At 35.3% G+C, this 18,353-nt stretch overlaps 1 protein-coding gene across 7 annotated transcripts in view; it reads right to left on the reverse strand.

Moving 5' to 3' along the window:
• The window catches only part of LOC6503404 (protein split ends), a 63,972-nt gene that overhangs the window by 27,481 nt on the left and 18,138 nt on the right, over positions 1-18,353 (reverse strand). For 2 of the 7 annotated variants that reach the window (XM_032455502.2, XM_032455503.2), the window contains one exon: positions 6,978-7,055. The exons of the other annotated variants lie outside the window; for them this stretch is intronic. In XM_032455502.2, coding sequence (XP_032311393.1) covers positions 6,978-6,988 — 11 coding nt within the window. In that variant the 5' untranslated portion in view covers positions 6,989-7,055. The remainder of the gene's footprint in view (positions 1-6,977; positions 7,056-18,353) is intronic. 7 annotated transcript variants of the gene reach the window in all.

The following is an 18,353-nucleotide window of genomic DNA, read 5'->3' on the forward strand; positions in this document are numbered from 1 at the left end:
TAAATAAGAGGTTTTAACCTTTTAAATAGATTTTAGATTGTGCCCTATTCCATTAGACAAGAAATAAAATAAATATTGTATTATTAAGGACCAATTTATTAAGGTTAAAGATCAATATATCTTTCAGTATGACTTGTTATATCATGTGATTTGAAAAAAATGATGTAAAAATTAGTTTCGTGTTTGAAACTTGATTGTTTTCACCAATTACTCTCCCAAATAGACCATTTTAGCCACAAATTAACCTTAATATCCCTTAATTTCTTGCTCTGTATAGCAACAACAAGAAGAAATGGCAATGAAGGACAAAGGATTGAATCCTGAAGCCACTCCCTGAGCAGGCAGTAATGCAAGTAATTAAATTTCAACAAATATATGCATGTTGGGCATAAGTTTGAATGCACATTCCTTATGAACAGATACCATGTATGTGTATCCAAGTTGAGGCTTAATGCAAAATGAATGGGACAAAGGTAAGTTGGAAATTGTTGCGACTGCATAATTCACTCGAAATGCAGAACGGCAAATGGAATTAATGCATTCTGAATGGGAAGCCATAAAGCCCTTAAGGGCGAAAATAAAAAAATGAAGAACCTCAAGGGAAAATTAAACCAATTTAAGCCTGAATAGGAATCCCAGATTTCCATAAATACATAAAACATGTGAGGACATACTTTGGGTAAAATTTTAATTAAATATTAATCCACGTCCATTATGCACTCATGATTTATTTTGTATTCGATTCTAAGCTCTTCTCCCTCGGATTATGGGATTAAATTTCCGTAATCCATTTTCCCCCAGGGCTGCTAGAGAGTCTGCCAGTTGCAAGTGACTAATTTTGCAATTTCTGAACCAATTAGCATCATTTAAATTAGCTTAAATGCAGACACGAGAGGACTATACTTTCGTTTCAATTAAAACCAGGACTCGACCGCGTGGCCCGTTTAATCTCATTTACAGAACACACACACAGACAGACACACAGACAGAGACAGGATACAACTGACAGTTTACTGCCACGATTTGTGTCGTGTCCTGTTTAGTCCTAATTTGTTTTGCTGCATTTTAAATGAATTCAATTTGGCTAAGAGCTGGTGCGATGATGGCGGCAAACTCGCTAACTTTGTTTGCCAAACCCAATCAAGTGAAAACAGGCGAGGCACAGATGCACAGATGCAGATACAGATACAGAGATACATTTACACACACACACACACTCGCACTCAGATAGATAGATACATAATCACCTCTTTTTTTTAGGAGGAGGCAGTCGGCAGTGAACAGAAAACGCTGACAATTTAATTAGAATTGATTTTCCGATCAATATTTTCCAGGGAAATTCACAGTTGCAATTGACGCCTGTATCTCTGTATCTGTATATCTGCTGCACTTTTGATTATATAACTCATATATATATATATGTGTATATATATTTGCAGCAGAACTGGGGAATGTGAAATTTAATTGCATTGGCTTCCCCCCTTCTGATACATACTACTGCCATGCCAACTGAAATTTAATGAGCAATATATACAGATATATATATATTTTTTGGGGGGTAAGTCATGGCATTCCCTATACTCTATACCCCTCCAGACCATCTCTAGGGCAATGAAGCATTGCCACATGAAGATTGATTATGGCTCAAGTTGTTATTTTTATTTTTATTTTGCACTTCTTTCTTTTAATGCATTTTGCAATTTATTTCAATGCATCCCATTGGAAAGAGTGTGAGAGAGAAAAGGATTCTGGGACACACCCAAATGAAAAAGAACAGAACTGGAAGGAAGGATGCCGATGCAGCAGTAACCACAGAGTCATGGCATCCTTGTAATGGCAGGGCGATAAATAAAAACCGGAGCCCTGGAGTGGGTATTGTGGCAGGTTGAGGAGGGTCCTGAAGTCCTTTAGTCCTGAGTGCAGCATATCTTAAGCAAACGAATCACAAGGGTCTTACCCCTTTTATAACCCAACATCCCTCCAGGCTGTGGCAAATGGATTCTCGAAATGCAATCATTATTAATGATGAGCTTAGGATATGGTGTGGAAGAGACAGTCAGGACTAGAGGACTAAATTGATATATTTCAGGAGGTTATAGTGATTCTCTTAAAGCAATTCTTCTTCAGTTACTTAACTAACATATCCTTACAACACTATAAGTATTTAAAGTTCCTTCTTTAAGTAATCATAACTCTTCCATCCATCCTCTGGGCAGAAAGCTTTTAGCCCAAACCGCATTGTTCAATTGCTGTCCAAACACATTCGACAAACTGCAATTGCAAATTGCCTTCGAGGCACATATGCGGGGATTCATATTCTCCTATGGAACCATGTGGTCAGGAGATGTAGTTGGGGGAGGTGGAGTAAGAACAATTACTCTTCCAGGCCGCAACACTGCGGTTATCTTGTTTGCTTCTCAATCCAAAAACCCTCTCTCTTCATTTCCTAATGGAAATGGAATAGAAAACCCAAATATCTATGCTTGGGTCATCAAAATAAAAACCCTTTCATCAAAAAAACTAAAAAGGGCGTGGTCCCATTTTATTGAAAATATTCCATATTTGTTTTTAGTTTAATTGAATTTTTCGCAATATATTTCTCTATCACGTGTGCATATTCATTTTAATTGGAACGATAAAACAAATAACAAATAAATTGAAAAAAGAAACCGAAACCAGAGGCGCTGGGGCGTATGCGCAATATTACGCATACGCATCGTTGGCCCTTTTTTGTCCTTCAAAGTGCAAATGGACGGGGGCGAAAAGAGGTAGAAACAAATACCACTGTTGGTCATAGTGGAAAATGGCATTTTTTTCTTCAATATAAACTGGCACAGGCAACTGTCCATTCACATGTCCATTTTGAGGCATAATTTAAGCTGACATTTTGCGCGCAAAAAAGTTTTCCAATTTCTGGAAACCAAGCATTGAAAAGGTAAGGGAAACTAACTAATCACAATCTTATACACTGAGAGAAGTTGTCTAATAATTATTTATTATTTTATATTCAGTGTCTAATATTTTTTTAAAGTGTTAATGCAATTTTTAAATTCAGTTTTGTTTCTATTTTTGTTGGGCATTTTAATTAGCCCCCCCCTGGATAATACAGATATTACATAAACCTGGTACCGCCCACCTGTGTTTCGGTTTTTGTGAGGGGGCGTGGCAGACGGCAGACACCAGGCAGCTGCTATTTGTATCTCTTAGTTGCAAAAATCAAAGCAAAAATTCAAGAAAAAAAATAATAACAATTTTGTGCACTTTTTGGCTCGCCTGTCAATTATTCAAATATTTCGCGCAAAGTTTCATTGGTTCATTGGCTCATTTACTCATTCATTCATTCACTCATTCATTTACTCACTCATTCATTCAGTCATTGTCGAGGTAGCCTAGCGTTTGTATCTGAAATTGGATTTGAAATTTGAAATTTGCATTGGATTTGCGTTGGTTGCCTAGTTTCCTCCTCATGGGTATGGGGTTTCTGTTTTGTTAACTCGCAAATTTGCATACGCATTTGTTTTCCGTCACTGTTTGTATTTTGTATTTATATTTGTGTTTTGTATCTGTATCTTTGTTTGAGTTTCGAAGACCCGGCTGCGTTGCCGGGTGAAATTTTTAATGGATTTTATTTCGGTGGGCGCAGTTTTCTTTTGGTAGTTGCAGTTGCCAGTTGCAGTGCTTGTATTGCGTAAAGCTTTAAATGGGCTGGAAGACAAGACTCTAGACACTCATCCATCTTCCCAGCAGCACTGCCTCCCTATTCCCATCACTATCTAAGCCACAATATCTCGGCCAAGTTGACAGCAGCTGTCAGATGGAGTGACGTAGGCCACTGCGACAGACTTCAAAAATTAAATTGGACAACAAGAAAAAAGGTTTTTGGGGAGGTTGGGGAGCATTGGACGTAAATTGAATTTCTGAACCGACAACGCCCACTCGACTCAAATAAGATGCAAGTCCAAAGTCCATATTTCAGGTTTCCACCTCAAATAAATAGCTTTCTGGGCGGGCTTTTCGATATAATCGTTTTGGAAATTAATTAAAGCCAAGTTAGTGATTTAGACGTCACTGATTGAGTTGTTTAATCAAGTCTCGAGTTCATCAACTCAACAACTCCCAATAAAACTAATTAAAACAAAAACTCTTTCATTCCAATAAACACAATTAAAAGTTTCTCCCCGGGCTCGGTTCAGAGTAATTTTCCAAATTAAAATTTGTCAACATCAAAAAAAACAGAGATGGGGTGGGAGTCTCCAAAAAGAATAACAAAAGACAGAAAAGTTGGCTTCTTTAATTACGCTCGATGTTATAAAAACATATGGCACTTCATCTTAATTCTTGATCTGGCGATGGCGATGGTGACACCCCCCTCTGGCAGGAAACTGCAGCTGCTTTTGGAAGGAAAAACTTTTTTTGTTCTTCAACTTTCACAGAGACTAATGAGTGGCAAGGCAGAGGTGTTGTGGGTCGGGCATTGGGGATTCTGTTGCAAGGATGAGTCATGAGACGGCTCTCTGACGCGTCTAATTAATGCACTGATATTAATCATGTCGCGAAATTCGAGGCTCTTGCCTCTTGCCGTTCTCGTAATTCTATACGAACAATGGAGTGGATGCAACACCAACATGACACCATGCTGCCACTTGCTCCTCCCTCCCTCCCTCACTTGGCTTAATTATCATTCAAGGAGGGGTTACTGGGGGATGCCCAGAGGGAGAAAAACCCCGAGGGAACAAAAAAAAAAAAAGACTTCTCATAATGCAAACAAAGAGCCGACATATAGATTGAGTAATCTCCCAACCGCAGCCCCCACTAAGCCCCTGTTGCGACCCACGCCCCTGGGCTTTAATACACGTAACTAGCGCCCATGCTAATAAGCTGGGCGTGGCACTAGCCCCGGAGGAGCTTAAGGGACGCCCTCGCTTCGTTAGCTGTCAAAAAAAAAAAACAAAAAAAATTGGTTGGCAGGGCATTCAGATGGAAAAAATTTAGGGAAAATGGAAGAAAAAAGAGTTGCAGAAGGGATTTAAATTTTATGGCATTAAAATATTAAAATTTGACACTAAAAAAAATGTATAAATAAAATAAAATAAGATTTTTATTCCTTTAAAAAAGGTTTAAAATTTCCTCTAAAAATCCTTTTTAGTTCTTGCCTTTTCAATAACCACTGTAGCACCACAAAAAAAAAAGAAAAGGGATTAAGGAATGCAAAAGGTTGGCGGTTTCGAATAGCTGACTGGCAATCTAACACGGTGGCACAGCAAATTGGCTTACACCATTCACTTTGGCCGGGGGATTAGCAGGATAAAGCTTAAACAGGAAAGGAGAGAGGAGCAAAGACGACATCCTGGCCATTACCAGGACCAAGACCAATGCCTTGATTGGCCTGACACATGCCCCCGGGGAGACACAGAGCCCGAACAAGGACACAGGACACGACTGCTTCGGCTGCTCTCAGGTGCCAGGCATCCAGTGGCTTGGTCAATGAGGCGTATGATTAATGTCCCACCTCCCTGCATCCTGATTTCTTCGAAGTTTATGCTTAGTTAGGAATGCCACTCAATCAACTACAGATCTTATATATATTTTCAGACACATTTCTAATCTCGAGCTATTGTTAGACTCTTATTACTTAATAATTCCCTCATTAGGGGACAGTTTTTATCGGTTTTCCCCCGTCTTACATCACAAAAGTGTAATTAAAATTTATAGTTCTCTGGTTTATTTTTCTTTATTTGCCACGTTTTGTTTTTCAGTCTCTATTTGTTTATTTTTGTTGATTTTTGCCTTATGAGTCGGCTTTTGAGTTAGCTCACGTTCTATTTGATTATCGTGCCAGGAATTCTAGCTCTGACTCTGACTCTAAAATTGATTTAATATTAATACATTAATATTATTTTTTAGATAGTGAAATGCAGGTGTCTTGACCTCCGAGTTCGAGTTGACCTTTCGCCTCTTCCATCTACCGTTAGGCATAAATTTTCATAATCAAAAACAGCCACCGAACCCCGATTCATCTTAAGTGTCTTCCAAAAGTCTATTGACCCAACTGGAAACGGTTTTAAAACCTTTTTTTCTTTATTTTTTTTTATCACAATTTTTGTTTATTTTTTTTTTTGGATTTTTGTAGCCTCGAGCCGAGCCAGAAACCTTAAGTCGTCACTCCAAAAACCTTGAACAGCTCTATTAAAATATTTTTTGCGCATTTTCATTTTTTTTTCTCTCCATGTATTTTTTTTTTTTTGGTTAATTTATTTAAACTGTGGCCAACACATATGGCTAGCTGGCTAGTTGTGAGTGTGGATTTAAGAAATCCGATATTGTTTGCTCAGATTTATTGACACTCCAAGTGGTGTGGCTCTTTTTTTCGGGGTTTGGTCATTGTATTATTTTCGTGTTTGATTTCCTTGTTAGAACTGGTTTTTTTGGAAATCTATTAAATACCTAAGTGGGTCACCCACCATTCGATCGGCAACAGAGTGTTAATATCTGATCTAAGTAGCTGACTTTTGAGGGGCACTGTGGAGCTTCTTCTTTCAGCTGATCAAGTCAAGTGCATGGCAGTCCATGGAATTGAGCTAAATTGAAGGCAATTGGTACTCAGAGCTCTCCTCTTAAGCTCTCTCTAGAGGACTAATTCCATACTGAACTATAGTTTTTAAAGCTTCGAAAATGTCATAACACCAAGCCTCTTCTCAACCCAACCACGTGTCTCTATTTGTTTATTTCCACAGACATTCAATAGGCTTTTGTTTATTTTATTTTTCTAGATATTCACAAGTTGACTAATGTCCAACACAAAAAAAAAGGGGAGACAAAAAAAGCAACTAATAATTTATAACTAATGCTAGTCGGAAAGGTCAACTTGATTAGCGAGTCGCGAGGGCTTTTGGGCTGACCAACTGACTGACCGACTGCTGGATGGAAAAAAAAAAATATATTGTTTATTTATTAGATGAGTGATTTGGGGAACTTACATCACTATCATCGTCACTCAATGGCTGCCTCAATAATCCAGGACTTGAGGCAGGCAGTGTCGCTTCAAGGATACGCACCTGGAAGTAAAGAAAAAATAAAATCAAATTAAATATATTATTTAATTGAGAATAAATAAGATATATACTCTAGTCTCTAAACACAGAAAAGTGCAAAAGTTCAAAAGCGTTTAGAACCAGTTGCCAAGAAATTTGCAAAAACAGACATTTAAAAAAAAAAAAATAAAAACATTGAGGCAACAGATAAAAATAAATTATATGTATTTGCTTGTCATTATTTTTAGGAAAAAAAAAATAGGAAAGAAAATAAGATGTCTAATGTCTAGATTGTCGACCTTTAAGATTATGCTTTTCTTTTAATCATTACATTACAATTCATGCAAGTCTTTTAACTTTTGATTAATGACTTTTTTTTGGTAAATGTGCTTAACAAAGTATTGCAATTGAAGCCATGATTAATGATACTTTGTACTTCCATTACATAAAATGACAGAAAGCCAGAAAAGGAATAATATCAGGTGATTTCTATTTTTGTTAGCTTCTGCACTGATTTTCCTCATTATTTTGCAATTCTTTGGCTTGGCTTTCATCTTTTTTCTTTTTTTTTTTTTGGAAAAAGTATCTGCGAAAGATTGAAAGTATCTTTTGGGCAGATTTATTTATTTTTTTTTGACTGCAGACACAGACCCGAGAAACTTTAATGATGATGACGCAGATTTTGTTGCCAAAAATAACAAGAGGAGGTAGAGGTGGCTGGTGGTGGTTTTTGGCCAAAAAAGAAAACAGTCAGAGCCCGGCTATGATGTATTGTCTGTTTTTGTTATTATATAAATAGTATATAGTACTATATAGTATATATATATAGTATATAGTACTATATAGTATATATATATAGTATATAGTACTATATAGTATATATATATAGTATATAGTACTATATAGTATATATATATAATATATAAAAAGATATATGTATCTTTGCCATGACCAGACATCAACTTCAATATTTGGCCTCCCTTTCGCTCGGGCTTTGGGCCTTTATCTGTCTCGACTTTTGCTGCCATTTCTTTTTGACTTTTTGCTCGTAATCTCTTCTCTTCATGCGCTTTAATTTGTTTTCTTTTCATTTCTCGCATTTGCTTTATTTCGCGCTTCCATTTCTTGTTATTTGCCAAAAGTTTATTGATCTCTCGGGCTGACATTGGAGAGCGGGCCACACAAATGCAAAGAAGAAAAGACTGAAAAGAGACAGCAGGCGAAGAAAGCGCGAGTGAGTGAGAGGGGGTGGTCATAAAAAAAATACAAAACTTTTCCATGTGGGAACTTTGAACTGGAAATCTTTAAGAATTTTCATCTTTTTGTTTCATTTTTAAACAAAACCCCACAACACACATGCATAGGCCCATTAAAAAATAAACAGAAATCGTGTCAAATATTCCAAGGGCAGAAATAAATGCTAAAAATATCAAAAAGAGTACAATAAACAAAAAAAAATGTTGTTTTAAAAAAGAATATTTTTCACGCAATCGTTCGAGCCTGTGAAAGATTGCATATGGCATAAGAAAAGCCGGTGGAAGGTGATGGTTGGGGAGAGGGTTTGAGGGGGCTGGGTATTAAACAGCCAATTTAAGTCAAATTGGAAAATTTATGACCGGGTAAACAAAAGGCCGCCAAAAGAAAATGGTAATGCTTTGTGGTCAGCTGTTGGTGTCAGTTGGAAAATTAAAGACAAGAAAAATACAAAAAAAAAAATATATATATAAAAAAAAACATAAAAAAAATTAAACAAAAATTCAAAACATTTCAAAATAATTCAAATCCTTCTATATTAATTTTTTTGCTTGTCTAATCCACCAAAGCCTACGTCATACATGGCGTATACGTAATGTTAGGTTCCTATAATAAGCATACGCCATGTATGACGTAGGCTTTGGATAGATTCTGTTAATATCATTCCACAGTATAGATTCTACTAGATTCTAGATTCTAATTTTCTTCCTTCAAAGAATTTAATAAATATTTTTAAAACAACATTACTATTTTTTTTTTAAGAAAAACCCTATAATTCTACCTAAAATAAATTACAAAAAAAATAGTCAAAAACAAAGGAAATAACAATTTTTTTTTGTAGCAAGCAATTTAAAATCAACAAGAGCATCGAGGCATCCTTTGGGGCTCATAACAATAACAGTTAACGGCACAAGCGAGCCAACAAACAAATAAACAAATAAAATAAACACACAAAACAGCGACAAAATGCAAATGAAGTTCGTTTCAAAAGTTCCAAAGAGGCGAAAAAAAAAGAAAAGAAAGGGGGGCGCCAAAACAAACTAATGGGGAGAAATCATAAAAAACAAAAATAAACCACAAACAAATCAAAAACAAAATTTTTTAAGTGCACGCAGACTGCTCAGCGGCAGAGGAGAAGCAGCGACGTTGGCAGTGCCGGGGCCGGGGCCGGGCCCGGTGGCGACAAAAGCAGTAGCCGCCACTTTGCTTTGCTTGCCACCCGCAAAAAAAAAAAAATATTGAAGAAAAAAAAAATAATAATAAAAAAGAAACTTCCATTGGAGACCCGCAAAAAAGTCATTGACACGAAAAAAAAAATTAAAAATTGTGTAGAAAAAAAATTTAAAAAAAAAAAAAAAAAAAAAAACCTCAAGATGCAAGAGTTCAACTTTAAACTTGAGGCTCCTTTTTTTAAAGATTTTTAATGCAAGCTTTTGGACTGTTTTTTGCACTTTTTTAACCTTAGACATTGAAACCTTATTTTTTAGTTAAAGACAATTTCACTTTTTTACAAAACAAAGCCAACTACTTTACTTTTTCGTTAAATAATTCAATTATTTCTCTAAAAATGTTTAATTTTTTCATTTTTTTCGAATATTTCTTCTAACTTAACCCCTTATTTTTCTAATACTTCCTGTTACTTAACCTCCTTTTCTCACAAAGCCCTGCTTTTCTCAAAAAGCATGCCACAAATATGCTTATTTTCTTGGTTTCATTGAACTCTTTTTTTTTCTTTTTTTTTTTTTGTTTGTTTGGCCACGCCCCTTGGCACGAAATTCTAAACTGTTACGCCCACCTGCATAGCCAAGTTAGTGTTATTTTTTATTGTTGCAAGTATGTGTTGCCACAACTTTACAGTTTGGATGGCAGCAGTTTGGTGCAGCAGCTACCGTTGACAAAAGTTACGGTTTATTTTTGCCACAAAAAATGGCAAAGGAGGAGGTTACTGAAAAAAATAAGAATCGAAATTTCCTCATAGAATAGTATTAGTAAATAAGTATCTAAATTCTTACTTTTTTTTAAATGTAAAATAAGAATCGAAACTCTTACATTTTCTCTAACAATAAAAAAATAAATAAAAAATAAATAAAAATTAAATAAGAATTTTTTAATTCAAAACTATTTTTATTATAATTGTTTATAACTTTCCTATATTTTTAATATTTTTCAATATAATATTTATTTTTTTGTACTGAACTTTCTTCTAGAGAGCCCCCTAAAAAGCGCCTTTCCTTACTAACTTGGCTTAAAAAATTCTAAAACCTCGCCAGCCAAACTTTATCGGTTAAATCTTTTGTTTTTTTTTTTATTTGTTTTTTTTTTTTTTTTTTGTTTACTTATGCAATTTACACTGGCACGTATTTGGTTGTGGGGGTTTTGGGGTTTGGGGTTTTTGGGTGTGCATGTGCGTGTGTGTAAGACTGCGTGTGTGTATTTCAGCCATGTCGCGTGCAGTTAACAACTACAACAAAGCTAACAACAATGCCGAAAAAAAAACAACCTCAAAAAACTACAGCACGGGCCATAAGTGTATGTGCGTTCGTGTTGTTTTTGTTCTTCTTTTGTTTGCCGCCTTGTTTTTGTTGCATGTGCAGTGTAGTGTGTATTAGTGTATTGGTGGAATTGGGTTTAGTGTTCAATTCCAACACCCACGTTCTAGTTTGGGTTTGTTGGCCCCTTCTTCTGTTGACTGAAAAGCCGGCAACAGCTTTTTCTTCTTATTGCAGTTGGCAGTGCAGCAGTGGTTGCAGTTGCAGTTGCAGTGCAGCAGTTGTTGTTGTTCTGCTTCTTGGCAGCAATTTTTAGGTGCAACAAAAATAACAACAAAGACAACAAAACAAAATCAAATAAAGACCAAATGCAATCATGTTTAATTATGCATTCCACATTTGATTTGTTGTTCGACTCTCGTTGTTTGTCTAAGTTTGTTTTTTTGTTCTTTTTTTTCGTTTTTTTGTTTTGTTTTCTTTGTCAAAGTTTACAGTTAAAGAAACACAACCAAAAAACAACAAAAAACAATCCAAAGACAACGCCCTCTTAAAAAAAAACACTTGAAACTCAAACAGCAGCTGACAGCAAATAAAGGAAATTGAAAATCATTTTGTCTTTATCTCCAAAATATAATTGATTGATAAACCAATTTTCCAAGCCATAGAAATAAACGAGTTTCCCTTCCTTTTAAGCCCACTTAAAAAACAGATTTATAAATAAGTTTTAGGGTCTTTCAGGGTCTACTTCTATAGAAATTAACATAAAAAATAATATTGTACTGATTGTTATGAAAGATAAAACAATTATGGAAATTATTAAAGAAACTGGCTTTTAGAAAAATTTCTATCTAACAGAAGACTTTAAAAATATATTTTTAGAAATCAAGAAGTACTTGTCTATATCCTCTTCAGAAATATAATGAAAACCTCCTCATAATAAACTAATCTCTTTTTAATTACTCTTATCTCCATAAATATCTAATTCTTTTTTAACAAATTAATTTTAAGTGCTTTAATTAATCAAAGATACATAGATACAATCTTCCTACTGTTTCCAAAACTTCCCACATTTTTCAATTCATTGTCTATTTAATTTAATTGTTGATTGTTATTGAAATTTTGGTTGAGTGAACAATTAGTTCAATGCTCAACATCATGATGATCACCATTCTTATTATAATGATGATTATTATGATCATTAGTGGCAACATCATAATCATAAACACATCATGGTACATCTCTGATGAGGCCGTCATAACAATTTGTTTTTAATGCCAACCATAGCGATTATTATTAGTGTGCAAATAAATATTTGCAACACATCGAGTGCGTTGCACCCGCCGATTTGTGGCACGTTTGTCTACCGAGGCGCTACTGGAGAGAAAAAAAAAATAACAAAATAAAAAGGGGGAGTGACTCACGCAGCCACAACCACAAGTTGGGTGAAAGCCACCGCATCTCATAGATACAGATACAAAATCTGTAGCTATAGATGGCAATTACAGTTTCATTTCATCCGAAATTGTATAGGGTTGCCAAGTACACATAAACAGAGGATTGACAGAGGTCCCTATGTGTGATCCATGATCATAGTAATCAAAGTGACAAGTCAATGAACCTCTATTTTCTCACCAAAAAATTGAACCATCAATTACTCGGAATGACAATCGAAATGACCTCATCACCAGGCACCTCCACATCCATCAAGTCTGCAAGAAACTAAAGAATACTGCTGCACTTGGCCCAGAAGAGAATTGGCAAATGAATCAGCCATCAAGATTTATGTGAGAAGCGAAATGAATGAGCCAACTCAAGTGAACTCTTGAATCAACGCTTGTCTTCTCTCTTTTCAGCAAAAGTTACCCTTTTTGACTTCTTTTCAGAACCAGAGACTACTACTGAACAAAACAAGAAACAAACAAATAAATTGAATAAGTCACAAGTTATAGCCCCTCTGGCTCTGACTCTGGGCTCTATGGTGGAACCGGTTTCCACCTCCTTTGAAATGCAATCAGTGCAGCAGGTGGCCAGGCCACTGACTGGCTGGCCAGTTCAAGAAATGACAGTCCAAGAACACGCGATCCAAAATCTCAGTCCCCAGAGTGGGACAATGTTTAATGGCCAGCAACCCACTCCTCATATAAGGGGGTTCTCCAACTCCAACTCCAACTCCATCTCGATCTCATTTCTTGTTTCTTCGCTCTCGATCTACGAAATCCGGTTATGCAAATGGTTTCTTTGGGCCCAGCTGAATATCATGAATATCATTCCCAGTGCAACAGAGCGCATCTCCAAAAGAAATACCTTACAAAAAAACATCCTTCTCCCCCCATTCGGACGACCAATTAACTTTAATTAAGAAAAAAAAATAAATGTTTTTTCTTGTTGTTAATTAAAACAGAAGCTTCTTCAGACTAGAAACTAGCTAGAATCCCTAATTAAACCCTACTAAAAATAGTATTTAAACAAAAAAATACAAAAATACAAGAAGTATTATAAAAATAACAATAAAATCTGATGAGGGGAAGGAGGAGATATATTCTCAAGTGTTTTTGGGCTTAGTTGAAGTGGTCCTCGGGTCGGGTCAGACCCAGAAAGAGGGTCTTATCTGCCATAAAAGGGTCGGAACATCCTCTCAATGATCTGAAACTAAGTGGATCAGAGGGAAATGAGGAATTTTAAAGCTGATGCTGCTGGCGCATAAATTATGTGCAGCAGCAGCCTCTTTCCCCAAAAAGCCACTCAAAGAGCAACCCAAAAAGTAGGTAGGTAGACAGAACCTTGAACAACAACAAAAAAAATTCCAAAAAAATATAAAAATAAATATCAAGACACAACAGCCATCAAGATAAATAAAAAAGAAACCTTGCCTCTGCAGGGATAAGGAAATGGGGAATCAAAAGACTGAAACTGGCACTGGAACCGGCACTGGCTCTGTCTCTGGCCCTCTTCAAGTGGCCCAAAAATCGTATAAACATTTTCAAGGTTACCGATTTGAGACTCTTCGTCTGTGTGGGAAGCAGCCAGCCTCCAAAAAAAAAAACCACCGATTCGAGAGTCTCCTTTCATAGATAATAAACAATATGAGCAACAGTAGCAAATAATAAAAAAAAAATCTACGAAAAACAATTCCTTAAGCCAGATCATGAAACAAATTTTAAATGGCTTATGGCTCATAGACGGGGCTCATAGAAAAAAAAAATATACGCATCTAGAGGTAATCGTTCGTGTGTGCCTGAGAAATACAAACAACATAAAATGTCGCCACTTAAGCTCTAAACTGGTTTAAATCGCCAGACGATGGCGACGAGGAGAGCAGATAACCAAAAAATAAAAACATTATTCAGTGGTTACCCTTATTTTCGAGGGATTAAAGGGGTTATAGATAGGCAGGATTATCTAAGGGGTTCTAAAATAGCAACCTTAAGTGGGAAATAAAAGTAGCTATACTTAGAAACTTGGAATTGAATCTGGAGATCTTAGTTTTCAATCTAATTTCACACAATCTAATTTATTTTCCTTTGCAGCCGTACACTATATGGCAGCGTCTTTTCTAAGTATTGTCTTAGTTTTAAAATAGCTACCTTAAATGGGGAATAAAAGTAGCTATACTTAGAAACTTGGAATTGAATCTGTAGTTCCTAATTTTTAGTTACAAATACAATCTAATTCCTTTTCCTTTGCAGCCGTACACTATATGGCAGCGTCCTTCTTAAAGTAAAGTAAAGTATTGTCTGGGTTATAAAATAGCTCTCTTAAATGCGAAATAAAAGTATTTTTGCTAAAAAACAGACTTCAATCTATATTTCTTCAACCTAATCTCACAAAATCTATTTCCTTCTCCTTGCTGCCGTACAATATATGGCAGCGTTCTTCTTAAAGTATTATATCTAGAAGTCTATAAAAGTTCTCTCGACTTCTCCAGTCTTTTAAATAAATTTATAATAATATGCCTACTCCCTTTATTGAAAATCTTAACTTATTTGAGTTTTAGAAAGCGTTAAAAAGCGTTATATTATTTGAATTTATTTGATTTTGAATGTTATACCCCCTTGGAAGGTATTCATGAGAAATATTAATCCTTTTAGGCCGTCTCATATGCTCTATTCTCGTTTAAAGCCAACATCATATCGCATCTCGACCAGACTAGCATTTTGCTTTCTTATTTTTGTATTTTTCATTTTTGTGCTCGCCGGGCAGTGAGTTGGCAGCACCTACGTGAACTGCCGCCAACCGGTTTGGAGTCCATTCGAGACTCAAAGGTAACTTGAATAACATTTTAACTCGCTTTTATATATTTTTTTTCTTATTTTTTTTTACTCTGTCTGTGCTGTCTTGTCTTTTCTTAACGCACAACAGGTACATTTGTTGTTGTTATTGTTGTTGTTGGTAGGTAGGTAAGAGGTTGGAATATATATATATATATCTTATATAGTATGGGGGTATACTTGTATGGAGTGCGTGTGTGTAGGGGGGGTCTGTGTTTATATGGAGATTTCCTCTGTCTGTTCTTCTGTCATTCTTTCCGCTTGTGTTTGCCTTGGTCTTTTGTAGCTCCACCAAATATATATATATATCCAGATATATATATATATAAATCTGTACTGTTGGCTATACAAATATGTATTAAAAAGAGTATATATATATAAGGCTTTGTATGGTTAGCATAAGCAAAGAACTCGGCTTCAAAGGCGTTTTCAGCATCTGCTTTGTCATTTGCTTGTCCGACTTGAATCCGTAAGTATATAGACACTATATACTGTATTCTGTATCTGTATATATATTTTTATGGGCATTATGATTTGTATTTGGCTCGTTTGTTATGCTGATTTGAGCCTTTTATGATCAGAAAGCAGCCTAACAGACACTATGTCTATGAAAGGAAAAGCCACACAAGAAAATTCTTAGTTATAAAAGGCAAAAAATTAATGCCATCTCTTGAGTTAATTAATCACAATTTAAAGAGTTTAAACAATTATTTATTTACATTTATAATATAGTCAGTAATCCGGTGCTAGGCACCATCTAGAACCAAAAAAAAAGGGGAAAAAATAAATGAATAGAAATAGAATGGATAAACAAAATAAAAAATACAATGGACCAACACAGATAACACACAAAAAAATTAACAAAAAATGATCAACAAAAATAAGCTGAAAAAATCCCCGAAAGCTTTTAAAAACTAATTGAGACAATCACCAAAAAGTTGGCTCAGTAATATTCCAGGGGTTACATTTGCTTTCATTTCGCCGGTGAACCCGAGTAGATATTTCTATTGAAATTAATTTCAAATCAATTGAAAAAAAATCAGAAATAAGAGAAGGGGATTTCAAGGGTTCTGGACAAAAGAATAAATTTAGAAAAAAATTCACACGTAGACTGGAATATATATTTTTTTTATTTTGCTCTAATCAGCCCTCGTTCAAGGTCACTGGAGAACCTTGACAAAGTTTCCTCCTCCTCTTATCAGTCGCCGAAGTACAACCCACAGCCAATAAACTAAGGAATTTTTGCCTAGACAAGCTTTTTTCGAGTGGCTGTGATATAATATATCGGGTGTTATTTTTTTTTAAAGATATATGTATATAGTATGGTCTGGTATAGTGGCCGGATATTATTACGCAGCTCAAAAATATTTACGTTTTTCATTATTATTATTATGAATTTTTTTGTGCCAAAGCACTAAATAAATCCTCTGATTCGTCCCCCTTTTTTCTAGACTTGGGTCTAGGGGTCGTACGAGTTTTGTTACTCACTCTCGTATAATTCTTTATCAGCCAGAGACGCTTATCTAATCGTCGCAGGGGAAACGCATTTATTAATCAAATATATGTACAAAAAAAGTAGACCTATATATATGTCCATTTAGGGTTTATTTTTTTAATCTTTCTTCAACCAAGGCAGCCAAGTTGGTTCTTAAAAAATTCTAGTTGCCAGTTGACTTTAGTTGTCAGAAAATATTATGAATATTTTTATTAGTTAATGTTTCTAAATTCATTTTCTTTATCAACAAAATAAAGTGCACATGTTTCTCCATTAAAGGTTCGAATAGTTTGATGAAAATGTTCCAATTTGGAGTGTTCCCCGATAAGATATGATAGAGCCTGCCATCGACAATCGATTCCCCAGCATGTGAGGTATTAAATAACAAACGTAAATCCCTCTAAAAGTGAATTGAGACCCAAAAACGAACCTCAGAGATACGGACGAAACGTATCACTTAGTCATATAACAGTACCAAGGGGCCTTATCAGAGATAAGTTTTGTTTTTGTTTTCGTTTTTCGTCTTTTAATCAGAATGGCACACATAGCGTATTGTGTTGTGGGTTGTGTGTTGTGTGTGTCGGGGAGGCAACAATTTACAGCCCATGGAGGCCCAGGCAACGAGGCTATGAGTCTATGAGTCTATGAGGCTATGAGTCTATGAGCCAACTCCGACCAGGTGATGATAACCTGGCCCTGCAATTAGACAACAACAATCAGAGAAGATAACAGCTAAAAGGCCTAGAAAATAAAACATAACGTGGTAGATATGACATGGTCGATAAAACATGGAAAATAAAAAAATAAAATATGATACTTCAGAACAGATTTCTTCACCATATGGTCTCTACAATGACTCAAAAAAAAAATACTATAGTATCTTTAAAAGGAATACCCTTTTTAAACAAAAAATAAAACAATCTATCTCAATAATCTATAATCTATATTGATTTATAATTCCATTTCATTAAGTAAGCACCCAAAAACCATTCAGCAATTGACGTCAAAAGGAGAAATCGCCTGGAAAAGCGCAAAAAATAAATATAACTAGAATAGAATCCATTGTATGATATGGAAATTAACGCATATACGGCGAAAAAAATATCTCACAACCACCAATGCAGTACAAGAAATCCCATACACTGATTTCAATAATATATATACTATACTATATACTATATACCATATAGACAGAGGCCCAAAGTGAATCAATAAAAACATTTTAGATGCGCACATGGCACGGCATGGAACTAGAAAATGGGGGGAGGAGGCCTCTACCTCCACCACCTCTACCCACAATTTGGGTTAATGAGTCTTTGAATAATTGAATCGTTTTGCTTTATAAAATTGAATTTTTGTTTTTACCTTCTAGCGATCAAGTGAACGATATCTATCGGCTATCGGCTGGGTAAATGGCCAAAATAAACACATAAACCCCAAAAAGATATAGTATCTACAAGAACTGAGATGGAAGGTGATTTTTCAAATTTAAAATATATAGTTTTTTTGATCAAAAATGTATAGTTTCTATTAGCAAGATATAATCCATCTTAAGTCCAAACAAACCAGACATTAAAATCTATATAAAATAAGCCATCTGCACACACATTAAAATTGTTTTGAAATCCCTTTCTGGCAGCGCTCATAAATGATTTTTCGGGCCAATGATTTTACTGAAAATTTGGCCAAAATAAAGAAATAAAATCATTCTTCTAACTCGACTGCATTTTGGCAATTTTTAAAATCAACAAAAATGCCCCAAAATTGCATTTTCCAATCGGGGGCTAGGGAGTGAAGGGTAAAATCCCATAAACAA

This window comes from Drosophila ananassae, chromosome 3R (assembly GCF_017639315.1).
Source record: "Drosophila ananassae strain 14024-0371.13 chromosome 3R, ASM1763931v2, whole genome shotgun sequence".
Classification (NCBI taxonomy): domain Eukaryota; kingdom Metazoa; phylum Arthropoda; class Insecta; order Diptera; family Drosophilidae; genus Drosophila; species Drosophila ananassae.